Here is a 17,532-nt window from a genome sequence, read left to right as displayed (position 1 = left end):
TATGCTTTAAAACAACCTTAGCCCAAAACTCCAAGCGCTAGCTCGAAAAAACCCACAATTAGTACCAATTTCTCATTTCATACTTAACTACTTAAATACTCCCAACCTAAATAATTTAGGCGCCAAACAACAATACTCTTTTATACCCAAACTCCAAACCCCCGAAATCGACATATCTCTTACCACAAAACTAAATAAAGAAACCGACCCAAACACCGCTAAATCCACCACACTAGAATACATGTACATACATGAAAAATGGCCAAATTGGTGTCCCATATACACAGACGGGTCCTTTGACTCGGACTCCAAATGCATGGGGATTCGGCATCCACATCAACACACCTACAAAAGAAACAAAATCCTATAGACTCCCCAGTAACCAATCAATCTTCACAGCCGAACTAATGGGGATAGTAACAGCCCTACACAGCGCCAGAAATAAAAAAAGAGCAACAAAAAAACTTATCCTAACAGACTCATTAAGTAGACTCCAGGCTATAAAAAAAAAAAACAAACAAAAAAAAACAGTCCAAAACTAATACTTAATAGCTCCGACAATCTCCGCAAACGAGGCAAAGACATAGAAATACGCATGGATCTCTGCCCACGTCTGTGTGTTTGGTGACGAACATGCCGACAAAGCAGCTAAATCAGCACTAAAATTAGAAGAAGTAAGCATCAACCTCCCAATATCTAAAACAAATATTACTAAGGAAAAAATCTTCCAAAAGTCAGACTATCAGAAATCATACTGCAAACTAAAATACCTGCTACAAACGCCACTAAAAAAAAAAATCCATCATAAAACCAAAAAATCGACAGGGCAATTTCCAAATTACAAACAGGCCACACTAAACTAAACTCACGCCGACACCAAATTAAAAAAAAAAAAACCAAACCGATAAATGGCCAAATTGCAACCAAATAGAAACTCCTGAACACGTAATACTACATTGCACATATTACCAACAACACGGAATGACACTAAACTCCACATTAAACTACAACAACCAAATGACACCAGCAACTCCACTAAACCCCTTAAATAACGTACAAACCTATAAAGCAGGAGGCATTTATCTAATCAAAACAGGCCTACTCGGTAGCATTTAAAACAAAACAAAAAAAAATAAATAAATAAATAAATAAAATAGAATAAGAAACACAACAAACAAGCTATCATAAATCTATAAAAACACACAAACTCATTCCCTCCACCCTATTAGCATGGCATATTTCAAAATTCCAAATTTCGGCCATCATTAATTCAGCGACCATAAAGCCCCTCCAGGTTGCCTTACCTTTCGGACATACTAATTAAAATGGCCTGGCGGGCTCGTGTGCGAAATACCAAAAATGTCGGAAAGCGCACGTTAAAACCCAATCAAAGTAAGTAACCAGTGTTCGCCCCAGATATAATGATATGGAATATAAGAAAGGCTCTTTCTTTCATATAATAGTGTGTAGAGTGAAATGTGTGTGGCGTAAATATAAAACAATATTTGTAGTACATGTATATCAACTGAGAGCCAACCAGTTATAATACGTATATCTGTTTTCCTCTCTGATGACTTATCATTTTGATAGCAACGTTTGTCTCTAGAGAAACGAAAAATAAGGAATAAGAGTAAAATATAGTCGCCTGTGTTTTGAAAAGGAAGTTCGGCTGTCGTTTGTCAGCTATATTTGTGAGATTGCGAGAATGTGTATGAAGAATATATGCACTATATCCGTTCTAATACCTGGTCAAACGGATTTTACAAACGTGCATGTATTTATTAGTATAGGGTAGCGTGATGCATTACCATGATGTCTAAAGATACTGAATCAAACTACAGCTGGTCTCAATCGTCAACTTTCTGACAGTGCAGATAACAAAAATAATGGCTTTAAATGTGTCAAATTGAATTATCTTGAATTAAATATAGATTTTCAAACTTATAAAACATGTTACAGTGCGAAGTTTAAGGTTTAGAGAATAAAATACTCTCCTTTATCGTTATTTGTTATGAAAAATGGGTCCCAGAATACTGCGTTCGCTTTTGAGTAATAATTGTTCCGACTGGGATTTGTTTATCATTAGCCGCACATTTCGTTTTGTTGTTCGGCAGCTGAAATATAGTACAGTTGAACTATACGCGCGTGTACAGCAGCCCTACCTCTCGATAAAAATAGCGCTGAGGCTTGGTCTGGGAAAAGGACGCCCTCCAACAGCCAAGCCGTGACCCGAATACTTCAAATGGCAGCTAATGTAAAGGGAGGTAACCGTCGTATATAATTTGACGCCGTAATCGGCGGGAGATTGCGAACTGGAAACACGTGGTTCACGAATGATGTTGTCATTATCACACTGGAAATTGACATCGTTCTGAAAGTAAACAGGTGATGAAATGTCATGTTTTGAAGTTAGGACACAAAAATGCATTCAATGAAACATGCAAAGGTGGATCATTGCATCAACAGTACTGCAAATTTCGATGGCGAAAGTCATGCTAGGACAAACACAACAAGCCATTTTTCAATGTCTCTTTCGTGTTGTTGACAGTTATACAACACACGACAATGGGATATTCCAAACACCAATATGCTAGTGATGGATATTTAAAGTGTATTCCACAAACGAGTTGTCTGATCAGCTAGTTTAGAAAGATCTCTGAAGATGTCTGACATCTCGGTATAAAAATATTTAAAAAATGTCCCTGTTGTCACTCTTCAAGGCTAATATTCCTAACTGCTTTAACACTTGGAATTGTCTATATTCTGGTCCTACTATACACAAATTCAATGTAGATTACAGCAGAAATCAACCAGGAAAATATTTGTTATGCAGAAAACATGAAAAGACTATTGATATGATTAATATGGATATTATTTTCCTGTTCATTGAGACATGCTCTTGAAAAAGATTTTAAAAATTCACAGACTGAGAAGTCTATGCTATCTTTGAGATTTTTAGTTAAGTTTCATTATATAAATTTATCTAGAAATGATGAAATGTGTCCAATAAATGTTTGATCTGTGTGAATTTACACAATTTGACACAAATAAATTAATGTAACAATGCAACGATGCTGTTCATGTTAGGCTGGCCTACATGTGTGTCGACTTCCACATCCACAATCCCAAACAGTAGTACACCTATATTCTATTGCCCAAGGATGAGTAATGTAAAAGCTTCAGTTGTTCGAGGATGAGTTACGGAGAAGCTGCAATTGTTGAAGAGATTATTTTAAATCCCTGTGGAATACACTAGCTATAATGTTAGCCCGAAGCCTGATATATTGTATACATTAATAATATGCTCTGGCTTGAATGCCACCTAGGTTCAATCTCCTGGCAATATACATTGCTTACAATTGATTTTGTTCCATTGTACGAACAACCTTGAGGATATCAGGACAAATATACGTTGACACACAAGTTTTGCAGCGCGTCAGGGGCATCCTTTTGAAAGTCTACAGAAACATATGATCGTTGGCTCAAATCCTGGTTCGTCCTGATTATATGTTTCTAGGTTTGTTTAGGTTTTATGCTCTTGAGTTTCAACAATGGGGTAAACATCTAACTTAAATGACTTTCCTCCCACATCAAGCTGACACTCTGTGATAGACATTTTCGAAGGACAGGACACTGATAAACCAAGCTGACTGGCTCTTACAGTGCTTCACATTGCCAGGGGCTGAGTTCACTGACCCTGCCACATCACTGCTAACATTGCACTACTGGTCCAAGACTTGACATGTAACTGGCCAGTTAGATAAATACTAGTGAAACAGTGTCCGCAATAACTGTAACATTTCTGTTGGGCTGTCTGAAGTTTTCCTCCACATACCCTACTGTCTGGCAGATAATTTTAAGACAACTTATGTATTCAGTTTTATCATAACTGTTTGTAGATTTTCAAGTAAATGTTTACATTATTTCAACTGAATCACTAGGAGATTTGTCTCTTTTTTTCGCGATTGTTCAATATTTATAATGTCTGAATGTGGGCAGGTAACTTTGAAGATGGGCAGGATGGATGGGTCATCTGTCTGACTGTCTTGTTGGGTTTTAAAAATATTTCAAACACTATGGTGAAATATATCCTTGTCCACAACTTGTATTATATTGTTACTGTCCTAGATGACTTGTGCAAAGGATAAGGAAGATGTACTTACCAGAAAACTACCTGTACAAATGTTTTGGTTCAATGTAGGTCTGAAACAACAAGTTGACCAGTCAGTTCATACTTGATTATCCAGTGTATCAAAAATACCCTGCACTCATTCGCGACCAAAGCTTCGTTTAAAGTAGAAAGGACACAACACTGAAAATAGACGGCCGATCAAATTATACAATATTGGTTACAGGAACACTTGTGTACAGTAGGTACGAGAGTATAACTGGGAATGCCTGGTAGCATAATGACTTCCCTCCTTTGTCTTAATACTCAAGAAAACATCTTTCTCATCTAAAATAGAAGTTCCTTCTGATTTGTAGTCAACTCCTCTATTTTTCCTGATAGACTGGTGATACACTGAAGGATGGACTACGCTGTGTGTAGTTTCCTATTTCTTGATGAATAATTTACCATAGAGCAAGGACATGAATGCCTGAAATCATTATTCCTATGTATTCCAGTATGTTCCTGTAATGATACGAGTGACACACTGTTGCATCACACCATGAGGTGAGGTAGTTCCTACCTGGCAACATGTCTGAAACTGCTTGACCAGCCATAGAAAGTAACTGTTTTAGTTTACTAGACCTTATAATGATAATGTATATCAAAACTCCTTAAAAGTAGCACATTTCTGCTTGTCCTTGCGATACCTTAACTACTGGGCAGTTTGACAAGGACTATAGGACTAGTGCCAGTTTCTAACAGTGTTGACCCGATCCCGTTAGTCACCTCTTACGACAAACATAGTAGCCTGGGTTGCTGAAGACCTATTCTACCCTGGATCTACACGGTTCTAAAAAGTATGTAGTGTGTGTCAATGAGTCCACAGGCGTCCACTTTACAAATGGCCCCTGAAATGAGGAGACAAAATGACTAAAAATAATTAGGAAACTGAATCTACACAAAAAAATTGCAACATATTGTCCAGGGATATTTCTAGGATTCCAAACTAAATGCCCTTGTCAGACAAATTGAAAAGACACTTTATTTTGGTCCTAATCTTAGTGATAAGACTTTTCTGTTGTGTTGTTGTAAGATGTGCCTATTAACCCTCTTCAATGTGTTATTGTCGGGGGTATATGTTAACGCTCTCTTGTGTTGTCACATTTGCTGATCAAAATATTTTCTCTCTGGTGTTTGGTGTGTAGTTTATTAACTGTCTCTGTTGTATTAGGGTCAGGTGTCCAGGATGCCTGGAGTGTTGCGATATTTCCGATGCCCGGGACTAAACCAGGGAGCAGCTGAAGTGACCACTGCCAAGATCAACAAAGTCTTGCAGGGGACATTGGTCAAAACTATCGACACAGAAACTTGTATCTATGTACAGAATGATGGTATTGGTAAGTTAAGAAGCACTTCAAAAGATATAAAATTCCTAGATGCCAAAGGCTGCCTGAAAAAGTCAGACTTTTCCAAAATAGTTAAATATGAACCTGGGTTAGAGTAGGTCCTATTGCTTGATATGAGAGGCTTCTTGCCGAGGCAAGGGCGTTGACTGACTATGAAAGTCCTGATTCATCCCTTCTATGATGAACTGTTTCGTGAATTGATCGTAGCGCCACCAGTGGCTATTACAAGTTAAGTCCCTTCTATGTCCTGCTTATTGATCTATCAGATTACACCTCTCACAAGATGGTGGCGCCCAGTCAAGACAATATGATCAATCATCATGGCTTCTATTGTAGTAAAATGGGTCTTACTTCGAAAAGTGCATGAAATCACTTGAGCACCTTGACCAAAAACATTTGGACAGTGTGTTTCCGTGAGTCATGTAGACAGTGTGTTTCCGTGAGTCATGTAGACACTGTGTGTCCGTGAGTCATGTAGACACTGTGTGTCTGTGAGTCATGTAGATGCTGTGTGTCTGTGAGTCATGTAGACGCTGTGTGTCTGTGAGTCATGTAGACGCTGTGTGTCTGTGAGTCATGTAGACATTGTGTGTCTGTGAGTCATGTAGATGCTGTGTGTCTGTGAGTCATGTAGACACTGTGTGTCCGTGAGTCATGTAGACACTGTGTTTCCGTGAGTCATGTAGACGCTGTGTGTCTGTCGGTCATGTAGACGCTGTGTGTCTGTGAGTCATGTAGACATTGTGTCTGTGGGTCATGTAGACACTGTGTGTCTGTGAGTCATGTAGACGCTGTGTGTCTGTGAGTCATGTAGACATTGTGTCTGTGGGTCATGTAGACACTGTGTGTCTGTGGGTCATGTAGACACTGTGTGTCTGTGAGTCATGTAGATGCTGTGTGTCTGTGAGTCATGTAGACGCTGTGTGTCTGTGAGTCATGTAGATGCTGTGTGTCTGTGAGTCATGTAGACATTGTGTCTGTGGGTCATGTAGACACTGTGTGTCTGTGAGTCATGTAGACGCTGTGTGTCTGTTGGTCATGTAGAAGCTGTGTGTCTGTCGGTCATGTAGACGCTGTGTGTCTGTGAGTCATGTAGATGCTGTGAGTCATGTAGACGCTGTGTGTCTGTGAGTCATGTAGATGCTGTGTGTCTGTGAGTCATGTAGACGCTGTGTGTCTGTGAGTCATGTAGACATTGTGTCTGTGGGTCATGTAGACACTGTGAGTCATGTAGACATTGTGTGTCTGTGAGTCATGTAGACACGGTGTGTCTGTGAGTCATGTAGACATTGTGTCTGTGGGTCATGTAGACATTGTGTGTCTGTGAGTCATGTAGACACTGTGTGTCTGTGAGTCATGTAGACACTGTGTGTCTGTGAGTCATGTAGACATTGTGTGTCCATGAGTCATGTAGACATTGTGTGTCTGTGAGTCATGTAGACAGTGAGTTTCCGTGAGTCATGTAGACACTGTGTTTCCGTGAGTCATGTAGACGCTGTGTGTCTGTTGGTCATGTAGACACTGTGTTTTAGTTAGTCATGTCCTCCCTGAGGGAGGATAGTTCAGTGACTGTATGATTCATAGTTTTGACTTCCACCAATCTTCATACCCTGGCATATCTTTCGTTGGTTCAGTTTGGCATTGGTGGAAACTGGACTTTTAGAGTCAATTAACTCCCTTGCCTCGGGAAGATGCCAATCTTCATACCCTAGCGTGAATTATGTGCTTAAAGTATATTTTGTTGTTGGTTCAGCTCTTGATCCAGAGGAAGAGAGGAAGTTGCAGTGGATCTTCTCCATCCCATTCCAGGCCCACAAGCTGCAGACTACCTCCAGTCTCCAAGACTCTCCCTCAACCCTCCTCCTAGAAGTGGGCCCTAGGTAAAGTCCTGACCACCACAACCATCATCACTACTACAGGGGTTTGTATACACCATGTTCCTCCATCACCAGGGCATACGTCAGGCCGATACGTGCTGACATATTAGTTATTATTTGTAGTTCACTAATCAAATAAGACCATGAAAAATTCAAAGTTCAGCTCCATGCAGGAACTTTGTGTGAATCTTGCCATTGCCTGACATTGAAGTAATGTGTAGACCAGATTCCAAGAGTCCATGGCACAGTTTGCAGATGTCAGATGAGAAAAAACAGTAATGGTGCAGTGTAAACTGATTTAATTGGTCTGAGCACACACTACTTTCCCTCTTGCTGAAATGAGGCTGTTGCTTGGTCAGAACTATACTGCCAAGTAGTCATATGTAGTCTTGGTTGATGGAGGAATGTAGTGTATGTTTCCCTTGAAGAATTGATGACGATAAGGAACAAAGTCTTCATTTCTATATCAAATAGGAAAATTAAACAAAAATACTCTTCCTGGACAAAACCTTCAATGGAATCCCAACATTGTAGATGGATAAAAGTGAATTCTTCAGTATAACACTACAGGTCAAAAAGGTGCAGCAATGCCATGCAATGCTGTCAAGCACCAGACAAATGTTTAACTCAGTTATGGAACGGGATGCTTGTCATTAGAGAACCACATGGACATAACATGTTGTATAAGGGGTTCTTGTGTCATCACGCTCTCTGGTCAGACAATCAAGCATTGCTTCACCAGGTCTCGGTTAAATACGGGCTACTGTGAATGAATATTGCCGACTGAAACATTGAAACTGTTCTTTGACCTGCGTTCACTCAACACTCACTGTACACTGTGTGTCATATGTCAGTGACTAATGGTGGGTGTTTAGCTCTATATATGAGAGACATGCACAGTAATCAGAAAGTGATGTTTGAGCAGAAAGACCACTCACAGATATAGGGTTCCATATGAGTGGTCTCAGTGGAAGTCTGTGTTGTTATTAAGGTTGAAATGACTATCAAATTCCTGCAGTCAGCTAGTTTTGTCTGTTTGTTGTTTAATGTCGCACTCAGCAATATTCCAGCTATATGACGACAGTCTGTAAATAATCGATTATGGACCAGACAATCCAGTGACTGATAGAACAAGCATCGATGAACGCCATTGGGATACGATGACATGCATCAACCATGTCAGCGAGCCTGACCACTCGATCCTGTTAGTCGCCTCTTACGACAAGCAAAGTCACCTTTTACGGCAAGCGGGGTTTGCTGAACACCGATTCTTACCCGGATCTTCACGGGTCAAGTCAACTGGTCAAGTCATTAGTCTACAAACAGTCGACTTCGTGCTTGTTTTAACTGTTGTGAGAGTTACTTCTGTGTTGTTGTGAGAGTTCCTAGATTATGGTGCTAAGATTACTTTGTGGAACTGCGACCTGATCAGACAGCTTTGCCAAGGTGACTTAATGAATGATGGCCTAAATCTCTTGTATTCTCTCGTTTAAGGTTAAACTCCTCAACAGCATTCTCCACCAATGCTGTATCAATCTGCCAGTCAGTTGGTCTGAGCAAGATATCGAGGATTGAAGAGTCCACACGCTACCTCATCACCTTCACCAGCGATACTAAACCTTCAACTGCGGAGGAAGACCTGGTTCTATCTCAACTGTATGACCGTATGACACAATGTAGATACCTCAAACCATTAGAGAGCTTCAAGCTGTCTGTGCGGACAGAGTCTGTGTTTGAAGTGGACATCGTGGGACGTGGGCGGTCAGCTTTAGAAGAAGCAAACAAAGAACTTGGTAAGGCCACTCCAAATTAACCCAATGGGAATTTCAGGTTAGAATGGGTCTCCAGCGAACAATTCTGTTTTTTATGGGGCAACCAGTTATGTTATGATCATAATTACTTCAACAATATTGATGTTGTGTGAGATTTGAGCCACTAGTCCGAAGCCAGAGTCTAGTAAACCGGTGTTTGGTTTAGTAAGCCAAGCTTTTAATTGTCGGTGTGTTAATGATAAAATCTACTACAGATGATGCTAAGAGCCAAATTCTGGCAAGTAGACTCAACTGTTTGGGCACAGACAGGTGATGTCTTCTTTCTTGCTAGTGAGAAAGGTATTGTACCCAGACACCTTACATATTTAGAGACCTGAGGATTCACACAAAGCTGCCATCTGTCCTTAATTTTTGGTATTTGAATAAGAATAATGCGGCAATCTACACTTTTCATAGATACAGAAATATGAGTTATCTCCCTTTAATCACTTCCATTGATTCATTTCACATGAGATTAAGAGAAATTGTTAACTCAACATCATATATGGTTAGAACCATTCTCTGGTGGTGAGGATTCAAAATTGTACAAATATAAGCGACTGCTTTTCTGGAATCAACCATACATGGTTGGAAGCATTCTCCGATGGTGAGAATTCAAAATTGTACAAATGGAGGGGCTGACCCCCCAAGGGCCTGAGGGCGGGGCGAAAGAGGGGTATTTTGGCTATTTTGCTTTAAGTGACTGCTTTTCTGGAATCAACCATACATGGTTGGAAGCATTCTCCGATGGTGTGAATTCAAAATTGTACAAATGGTGGGGCTGACCCCACAAGGGGCTGAGGGGCGGGGCGAAATAAGGGTAATTTGGCGTTATTGCTCTAAACGACTTCTTCTCTGGAACTGATAGATAGATATGAACCATACAAGGTTGAAAGCATTCCCTGGTGGTGAGAATTCAAAATTGTATAAATAGTGGGGCTGACCTCCCAAGGGGCTGAGGGGCGGGGTGAAAAAGGGGTAATTTGGCTATATTGCTCTAAACGACTTCTTCTCTTTAACTAAGAGATAGATATCAACCATATTTGGTTGGAAGCATTCTCCGTTGGTGATGATTCAAATTGGAGAAATGGAGGGGCTGGCCCTAGGTATACTTATATATAGTCCCCAGCTTCAGGTCATAACTTTGAAAAGGTTGGGATCCCCACCCCATAACCATTTCTTCACTTTCTAGGCATAAAGTTTTGTCACTTCCTTTCAAATATTGTTTCAACTTCAATAAACTTGATTTGTATATAAAAACTTAGCCTTTGTTTTCATTTTTGTTTCACTCTGGATAGCCATGTGACGTTATAATTATCCTGTGATGTACCACAGCTTTCCTTTAAACTGTTACTGCAGCATACTGACAAAGTTATTTCCCACTGGATGTTAATTTACTTTTCTAACATTAATTTGCTTCACTAGTCCAGAATGGCTGATTAGTTAGATGTGTACTAGTTTAGTACATAAATATGGCCAAGCAAACTTTTTTTTAAAGCAAATGTGTGACCCCTTGCCTCATTTGGCCAAGAAAAATCAGTGGTGTATAAATAGCTGATTAACAGGCAAATTTTACAAGTTGTCTGCCCATACAGAGGGAGTTTCACTGTATTTGATACTCATCATTGTATAGGTGGAGCGGGGCCGATGGGAAAAATTGAATCCTAACATGGAATCTACAACGTTAGAAATTGGGACTAGTCCTATAGTCCTTGCCAAACTAGTTAAGTTTTCATAAGGACTAGTAGAAAATTGCCATTTTTAAGTGTTTTGCTATATGTTATCATAATAAGGACAAGTGGACTAAATCAGTTAGTTTCTATCGTTGATCTATATATACATATACTTGACATCATAGCACAAATACATTCATGTTACCAAGATCTGCCTTGGAGTTAGTTGGCACCCCAGGGGTCCGACTTGAAAGGGACTTTGGGTCATAATTACTTAGAAGATTGTCAAAATCCCCATCCTATGTACCAATGCTCATCAATACATCCATGCTACCAGGACTGGCCCTTCTGTTCATCTGTCCGGCACTCCCAAAGGAGTTCAAACCTTGACCATGACATGCAAACCGATATTATCCCCACCCTATGATAAACAGATACATTGTATACATTTGTTTGTTAGGAAGAGATAATACATTTATGCCAATAGGATTCGCCCTGGGATCCAGCCTTTCCTCTGGAAACTTAGATCCTTGATCATAACATGGAAACGGTTCAGATCTTTATGCTACATTTGTATCTAGAGAAGTACATGTTCATGCTGTCAAATTTGCCATCCACCCCTTTTAAATGCTGGCAGAGTCAAAATTATGAAATATTTGCAGTATTATATACATGTACAATGCAAATGTATATTTTGTCATTATTGCGTAAATATCCATGTGAGCGATACAGGCCCTATGGGCCTCTTGTTTATTGATAGAGTAAAAAATTATTCACTATTTACCGCAATGTTATTGAAAATAAAATTCACACTTCGACAACGGGTCCACATCAAACATGTCAAAGAGAAAAATAGAGACGTTTCAAGCAAATCTTTAAATATAGTATACAAAGTAATAAATAAAATCAACAAAAATATATCTAAAGTTGAAAAACTTACATCTAAGTTATTATTTCCATTTTTTCTTGCAATCCCGTGTAATGTAAGTCAAATGACATCTCAGCTTTTGGTCGCCTCTATTTCTCAGCCCAGAAATGATGTTTAATGCCAAAATAGATGCATGAAACATATTTGTCACAGCTCGTAAACTAGCATGATACATACACGAAGTTCCACATTTTTAATATAGATCGCGATTTCCTGCTTAAGATGTTCAGAATAACACGATTTAACAGAAATCTTTTGTCAAAATCTGAAATTCATCATACACAAGAACAGTACCATAGCTGTAGATTTCGGCAAGAAAGCGTCATTAGAAGCCAATTTTATCCAATAAAATCGCATGTTGCAGCTACAAAAAGACTCCAGGTGATGTTACGACCATGGAGATGAAAAAAAAACACTTTCTAGCGATGAGTCTTATGGCAGTCTTCGACGAACGTGTTATTCATACGAAGCTTTGAAAACGGAGGTATTTCTTCATGTTACTGAGCGGACAGCCGCTGTTATTGGGAAATGGGTGATGACAGATACTATTTATAATTCTTTTTAAAATAATTTTCAAATTATGTAAACAATGAAAATAAAACAAATAGGTGAGCGAATTTTACGAAATCTTATATTTGCTGAAAATCGTCAAATCTTTGCTTCCTTGTTCCTTAATCTGGACGTTATAAATGTGTTAGACTACATTTTTTTATTTACAACAAACTTAATTAAGTTGTAAATGCATTATTTAAATAATGTGATAAACATAACTTTCATATTTATTAACAATAGGATCAGACCTTTCAAATGGTGTATAACATGTAGTAGCAAAGATATTTTACAAGCAGATATTTTATTTGATAAATGTTGGCTTCATCTATCACACAAGGGCCACTTGGAACTCGGTGTCACAGCAGTAAACGTTTCTGGTTGACTGGTGTTGACAGAGTGATGGTTATAGAAAGTTCAGTATATGTTGTGACTTTGCGCTAAATAATTTGCTGATGGTACTGAAGAGTGATCTTTGTGATTATCAATGATACCCACGTTACATGAAAAAGTGTATGTTATTGTTAAGCAAAGTTAGAACTGTGTTTCCGTTTGTGGATTGTTACTCTCACGTTGATTATGTTTCAGGCCTTGCATTTGATGACTGGGACCTGGACTACTACACAGACTTGTTTGTAGACAAAGTGAAGAGAAACCCAACCAGCGTGGAGTGTTTTGATCTAGCACAATCAAATAGGTGAGACTCCTGCGGACCAAATCTGACAAGGGATGGCATCAGGGAGTCTGGAAATTCAAATATTTGTTTGAGAGTACTGGGGATTGTAGTAACAAAAACAGCCATCGTCCAATGTGATTTAAAAACTCATTTTAAAATTTTATCTCTTAGTTTCTGTTTCAACTACAGCAACTTCCACATTTTGATGCTCAGTAATCTGAGGTGTGTCTAAATAATCGAGTCTGGGCCAGACATTACAGTGATTGATATCATGAGCATTGATCTATGCAGTTTGGATACGATGACATGCATCAACAAAGTGGGTGAGCCTGACCACCCAAACCCAATAGTTGCCTCCTATGACAAGTATGGTCACCTTTGACAGCAAGGATGGGTTGCTTAAGACCTATTCTCTACCTGGATCTGGGGCGGTCTGGTAGTCTAGTGGTGAAAGTTTGCTTGTTGTGCCTAAGACCCAGATTCAATTCCAGACATGGGTACAATGTGTGAAGCTTATTTCTGTTGCCCCCCCCCCGTGATATTGCAAGAATATTACTAAAACGCGTGTAAAACTAACGGGTCCATTATTACATTGACTGCAAAGTTAATATGCATCCTTGTTTTTAAATCGGCACAAGAGGGCAAGTCTCACTTCAGGAGATACCATAGGTGGGTTGGGTTTGTCCAATCAAAGTACCTGCTGAAAGTCAATTTTTGCTTTGTGATCATGGTGATGGAAAACATATGTCCATGCCGATAATTGCATTGTCTTGATCTCATTGATGTCTGATATTCACTGTGTCAAATCAGCACAAACCAACCTGTGACTGTGTGTTTTCAGTGAACACAGTCGACACTGGTTCTTCAAGGGTCGGATGGTAATCGATGGCGAGGAGATGAATCGGTCTCTTTTTAAGATGATCATGGACACCCAGCTTTCCAGCAACAAAAATAATGTCATTAAATTCAATGACAATAGCAGGTATGTGCACATCGGAGATACTTATAACTCTATACATCTCAGGACAAACAAAACGACATCTTTAAGCTCCACTAGTGGTGAGTTTGTGCACATCTGACATTGACAAATAATAAGATCTCTTTGCGATGTATCGATCATCTGTTCTCATACTGGAAATCTGGAAAGTTTTGTGAGCAGAAAACTACTGCTAAGCTGCGAGAAATATACACTCCCATTAGTTTCATGACACAGTTACTTTTGCAGACCAAAAAACATAAGACATGAGGCATATATCTTGAAGTCACTTTCACATGACAAACCAGCCAGTACATGATAATAAACAACTAGTCCCTCTCATCCTGTTGCCCTAATTGCATCATGCGGCTTCCTACTTATCAAACATAACACCTGCAGAGGTAACTTTGATACTTGGTAATCTTTAACAGGGTATCGCAAAACTTCCCAGATGGAGCTGAGACTATTGTTAGCCACTCGCAGTAATTTAATGGCTCAGACGTTTCCATATTGACAGTGTATCTGATATCTTGCATAGCTCTGTCTCTGTTCCCTGGACCTGTATTTGTGAATCTAGAAATATGACATCTGTACCTCAGGAGTCTGAAGTTCTGATCAGTAATGACATGGTCTGCCTTTCCTACAATCAGATGCCCTTCTCCACATGTCAATACACCAGTGTGTGACATCATGGACAAGAGAGATCGTTTCTGAGTATGGCACTAAAGGTTGCAAGAGCAAATTGATTCTGATACTGGATGACCCTATCATTATTGATTGTATGAGAAATACAAAATACAAAATATTATTTGTTCACAAGCCCTGATGAATGCCCAATGTTTAATTGACATAATCTTTTTTGATCTTCATTGTGATAAGTTCTAATTAAATAAAATAAAATAAGTAAATCACAAGTATCTTGATGGAACAGCAAAGATACAGCCCCTAAATTCCTGTCATTAGATATGTAGTTTTCTGTGATGCGGAAACCGCCAGCAGCGGAGTGGCCTTCTTCATCGCAGTGGCCCTTTGGAAGTGTTACTAGGCAGAGTTAGTATTGTTGATAACGCTGCATGACAAGAAGTTGTACATTATTCTGTGTGGTCCACTCCAGTGGTATCAATGGTCATCCGGTCACATGCCTGGCCCCAGGTGACCCTACTGCGCCCAGCAGGATGGTCAAGAAAGAAAATATCCTACAACACGTCATCTTCACCGCAGAGACTCACAACTTCCCTACAGGTGGGTTCCCACTCCTCCTTACACTCCTGTCATTCACAGGGATCCCCTGGGTTGGAATAAGTGCCTAGCGACCCAGAGACTCCTCCTTACATTCACGTCATTCACAGGCATCCCACGGGTTAGAACAGGTGCCTAGCGACCCAGAGACTCCTCCTTACACTCCCGTTATTCACAGGGATCCCCTGGGTTTGAATAGGTGCCCATCAACCCAGAGACCCCTCATTACACTCACATCATTCACAGGGATCCTCTGGGTTAGAATCAAGCCACAGTTTCACTGGTCATAGACCAATAAAATTTTGATTAAGTTGTCAGACTTTTGACCGATAGAAATGCTAAGCAAGAAGTCAGGCATTTCTTAATTAAAAAGTAATCAGTAAGGATTAGTTCTACTTACAGTATCGATCTCAAAAACAATGCACAGCTATCAAAATTGTAATTGAAACTCTGAACAGTGCTTGTCTTTGCATCGCGACGTTCAATGGCCAGATCACATGTATTTATCCACAAATGGCTTTGCATTGATTCTCCGTTATGGTTCATCTCCTTTTTTGTTGATTTGTCAGCACATGGCATAAGTTATTCTGTTGTTTTGTTGATGAGACTTATTGCCTTTCCATTGACTTATTACATGTCTTGGGTCCAAGTCAGTGACCTACAGACAGCTTTTTGTATCAAAATCACTGCAGCCTATGCTTGTTACGTAAGCCATTGTAATGGATCGAATTGTCAAGCTGGTTTGTGTTTCAATGTTCCCTGGCGGCATGGGATATGGCCATAATATCAATCACTGTTTTGTCTGGTCCACACTCGATTATTTACTGGCTGATGTCATGCAGTTGAAATAGTGCTGTGTGTGGCGTTAAATTACACACTATGTGACAGGCGTTCCTCATCCCCAACTAATATGCTATGTATCTTCAGGAGTGGCTCCGTTTCCGGGAGCAACGACTGGCACCGGTGGGCGTATCAGAGATGTTCAGAGCACAGGCAGAGGTGCTCATGTTGTAGCAGGCACTGCTGGTTACTGCTTCGGGAACCTCCACATTCCAGGTAGGCTGAACTTGACCTTGTAGGTCTCACAGTCATCATACAAAACTTGTAATTATGCTTCAGGGATCCAAGTTAATTTTTTCTGAAGAAGGCATTTGGCCCTGTGTTTATTTGGTGTGTTAGTGAACATATCATCACAAAAAAACTCCCAACATGCCAGACAATTAATTTCACAATTTCAGTGTAAAACTTTGTTGTCATGTACTGGAAATCTGGAAATTAATGCATTTCCAAATTAATGAGACTGCTGACCCCTAACTAATATGTAACTCAATATCAATGTGACTCCCCCCACCCCATCCCCAGTGGAATGATACATATCCTTACCTTAATCCAATCAATCAACAAAGAGCACTTGTTATTAGCACTGAGTAGGACACTTCCGTAAAAAACAATAAACAGTGTTTTCCTAAAAACATAGTTTATATATTTACAGAGACTGGCATTAAGGAAGTTCAAATGCAATAAATTAATTGAAACAACAACAGTTCACTGATTGCTATGCGGAGAAGGTGTCAACAAGCTTGACACGAGTGGGTAGAACTCCTGACCTCGGCGGTGATAACTCACCGGATTCCCATTGTGTAATTCCTATTCTTTGAATGACATTTTTATATGCTTGTTACAACTGCTGTCAATAAACCGTGTTTGTGTTTATATTCAAATTGGTATTTCCGCCATCCAAAGTGCGCAGTGAGGCCGTCTTATTGTTGATAGTCATTTGGAGACACAATTGCGAAGTTAATTAATGGGAGCAAAAACCACTCACATTTTTCGCATTTAATTAACGTTCACGTTTATTTCAAGATTTACAGTATATGTGTACAAACCACTTCTAAATGCCCATCCAATAGTTAATTTGTTATCTACTAGCACAGTCAAATAGCTAAACAAGTGATAGAGGGGACCCAGACGCATCTTGTTATTAAGAATTTCTTCAGAGACATTCTGGTATTCATGAGTCACCTGTATATATGAAATTACATTAAGTAATACATTATCACTGTTATACCGAGGCTGTTGTCCCCCACAACTGCTCTTATAGCGAAATCTTCCACAGAGATCTCAATCACCTCATGCAGCATGTTCGTAGGTCTCCCTCCCCTTCCCCTGTCGGAACCAGACTCCAGACTTACTGGGAGAATTGGGAACAAGTGTTCGACGACCCGTGGATGGTCAACACGATCCGGTATGGCTATCGGCTAGATCTCAAAGCGGATCTACGGCTCA

At 39.7% G+C, this 17,532-nt stretch overlaps 1 protein-coding gene across 1 annotated transcript in view; it reads left to right on the top strand.

The window, feature by feature from the left end:
- The first annotated feature begins 2,300 nt into the window (after positions 1–2,300).
- LOC139449578 (phosphoribosylformylglycinamidine synthase-like) overlaps positions 2,301–17,532 on the top strand; it is a 54,709-nt gene continuing 39,477 nt past the window's right edge. The window contains exons 1-8 of the mRNA XM_071231037.1: positions 2,301–2,385; positions 5,343–5,508; positions 7,271–7,397; positions 8,889–9,187; positions 12,944–13,052; positions 13,873–14,013; positions 15,122–15,249; positions 16,174–16,302. Coding sequence (XP_071087138.1) covers positions 5,358–5,508; positions 7,271–7,397; positions 8,889–9,187; positions 12,944–13,052; positions 13,873–14,013; positions 15,122–15,249; positions 16,174–16,302 — 1,084 coding nt within the window. The 5' untranslated portion in view covers positions 2,301–2,385; positions 5,343–5,357. The remainder of the gene's footprint in view (positions 2,386–5,342; positions 5,509–7,270; positions 7,398–8,888; positions 9,188–12,943; positions 13,053–13,872; positions 14,014–15,121; positions 15,250–16,173; positions 16,303–17,532) is intronic.

Source organism: Haliotis cracherodii, unplaced genomic scaffold (assembly GCF_022045235.1).
Source record: "Haliotis cracherodii isolate W230 unplaced genomic scaffold, xgHalCrac1.p SCAF_8, whole genome shotgun sequence".
In the NCBI taxonomy this organism is placed as follows: Eukaryota; Metazoa; Mollusca; class Gastropoda; order Lepetellida; family Haliotidae; genus Haliotis; species Haliotis cracherodii.
The sequence above is the reverse complement of the archived record's forward strand: the minus strand, read 5'-3'. Positions and strand labels throughout refer to the sequence as shown.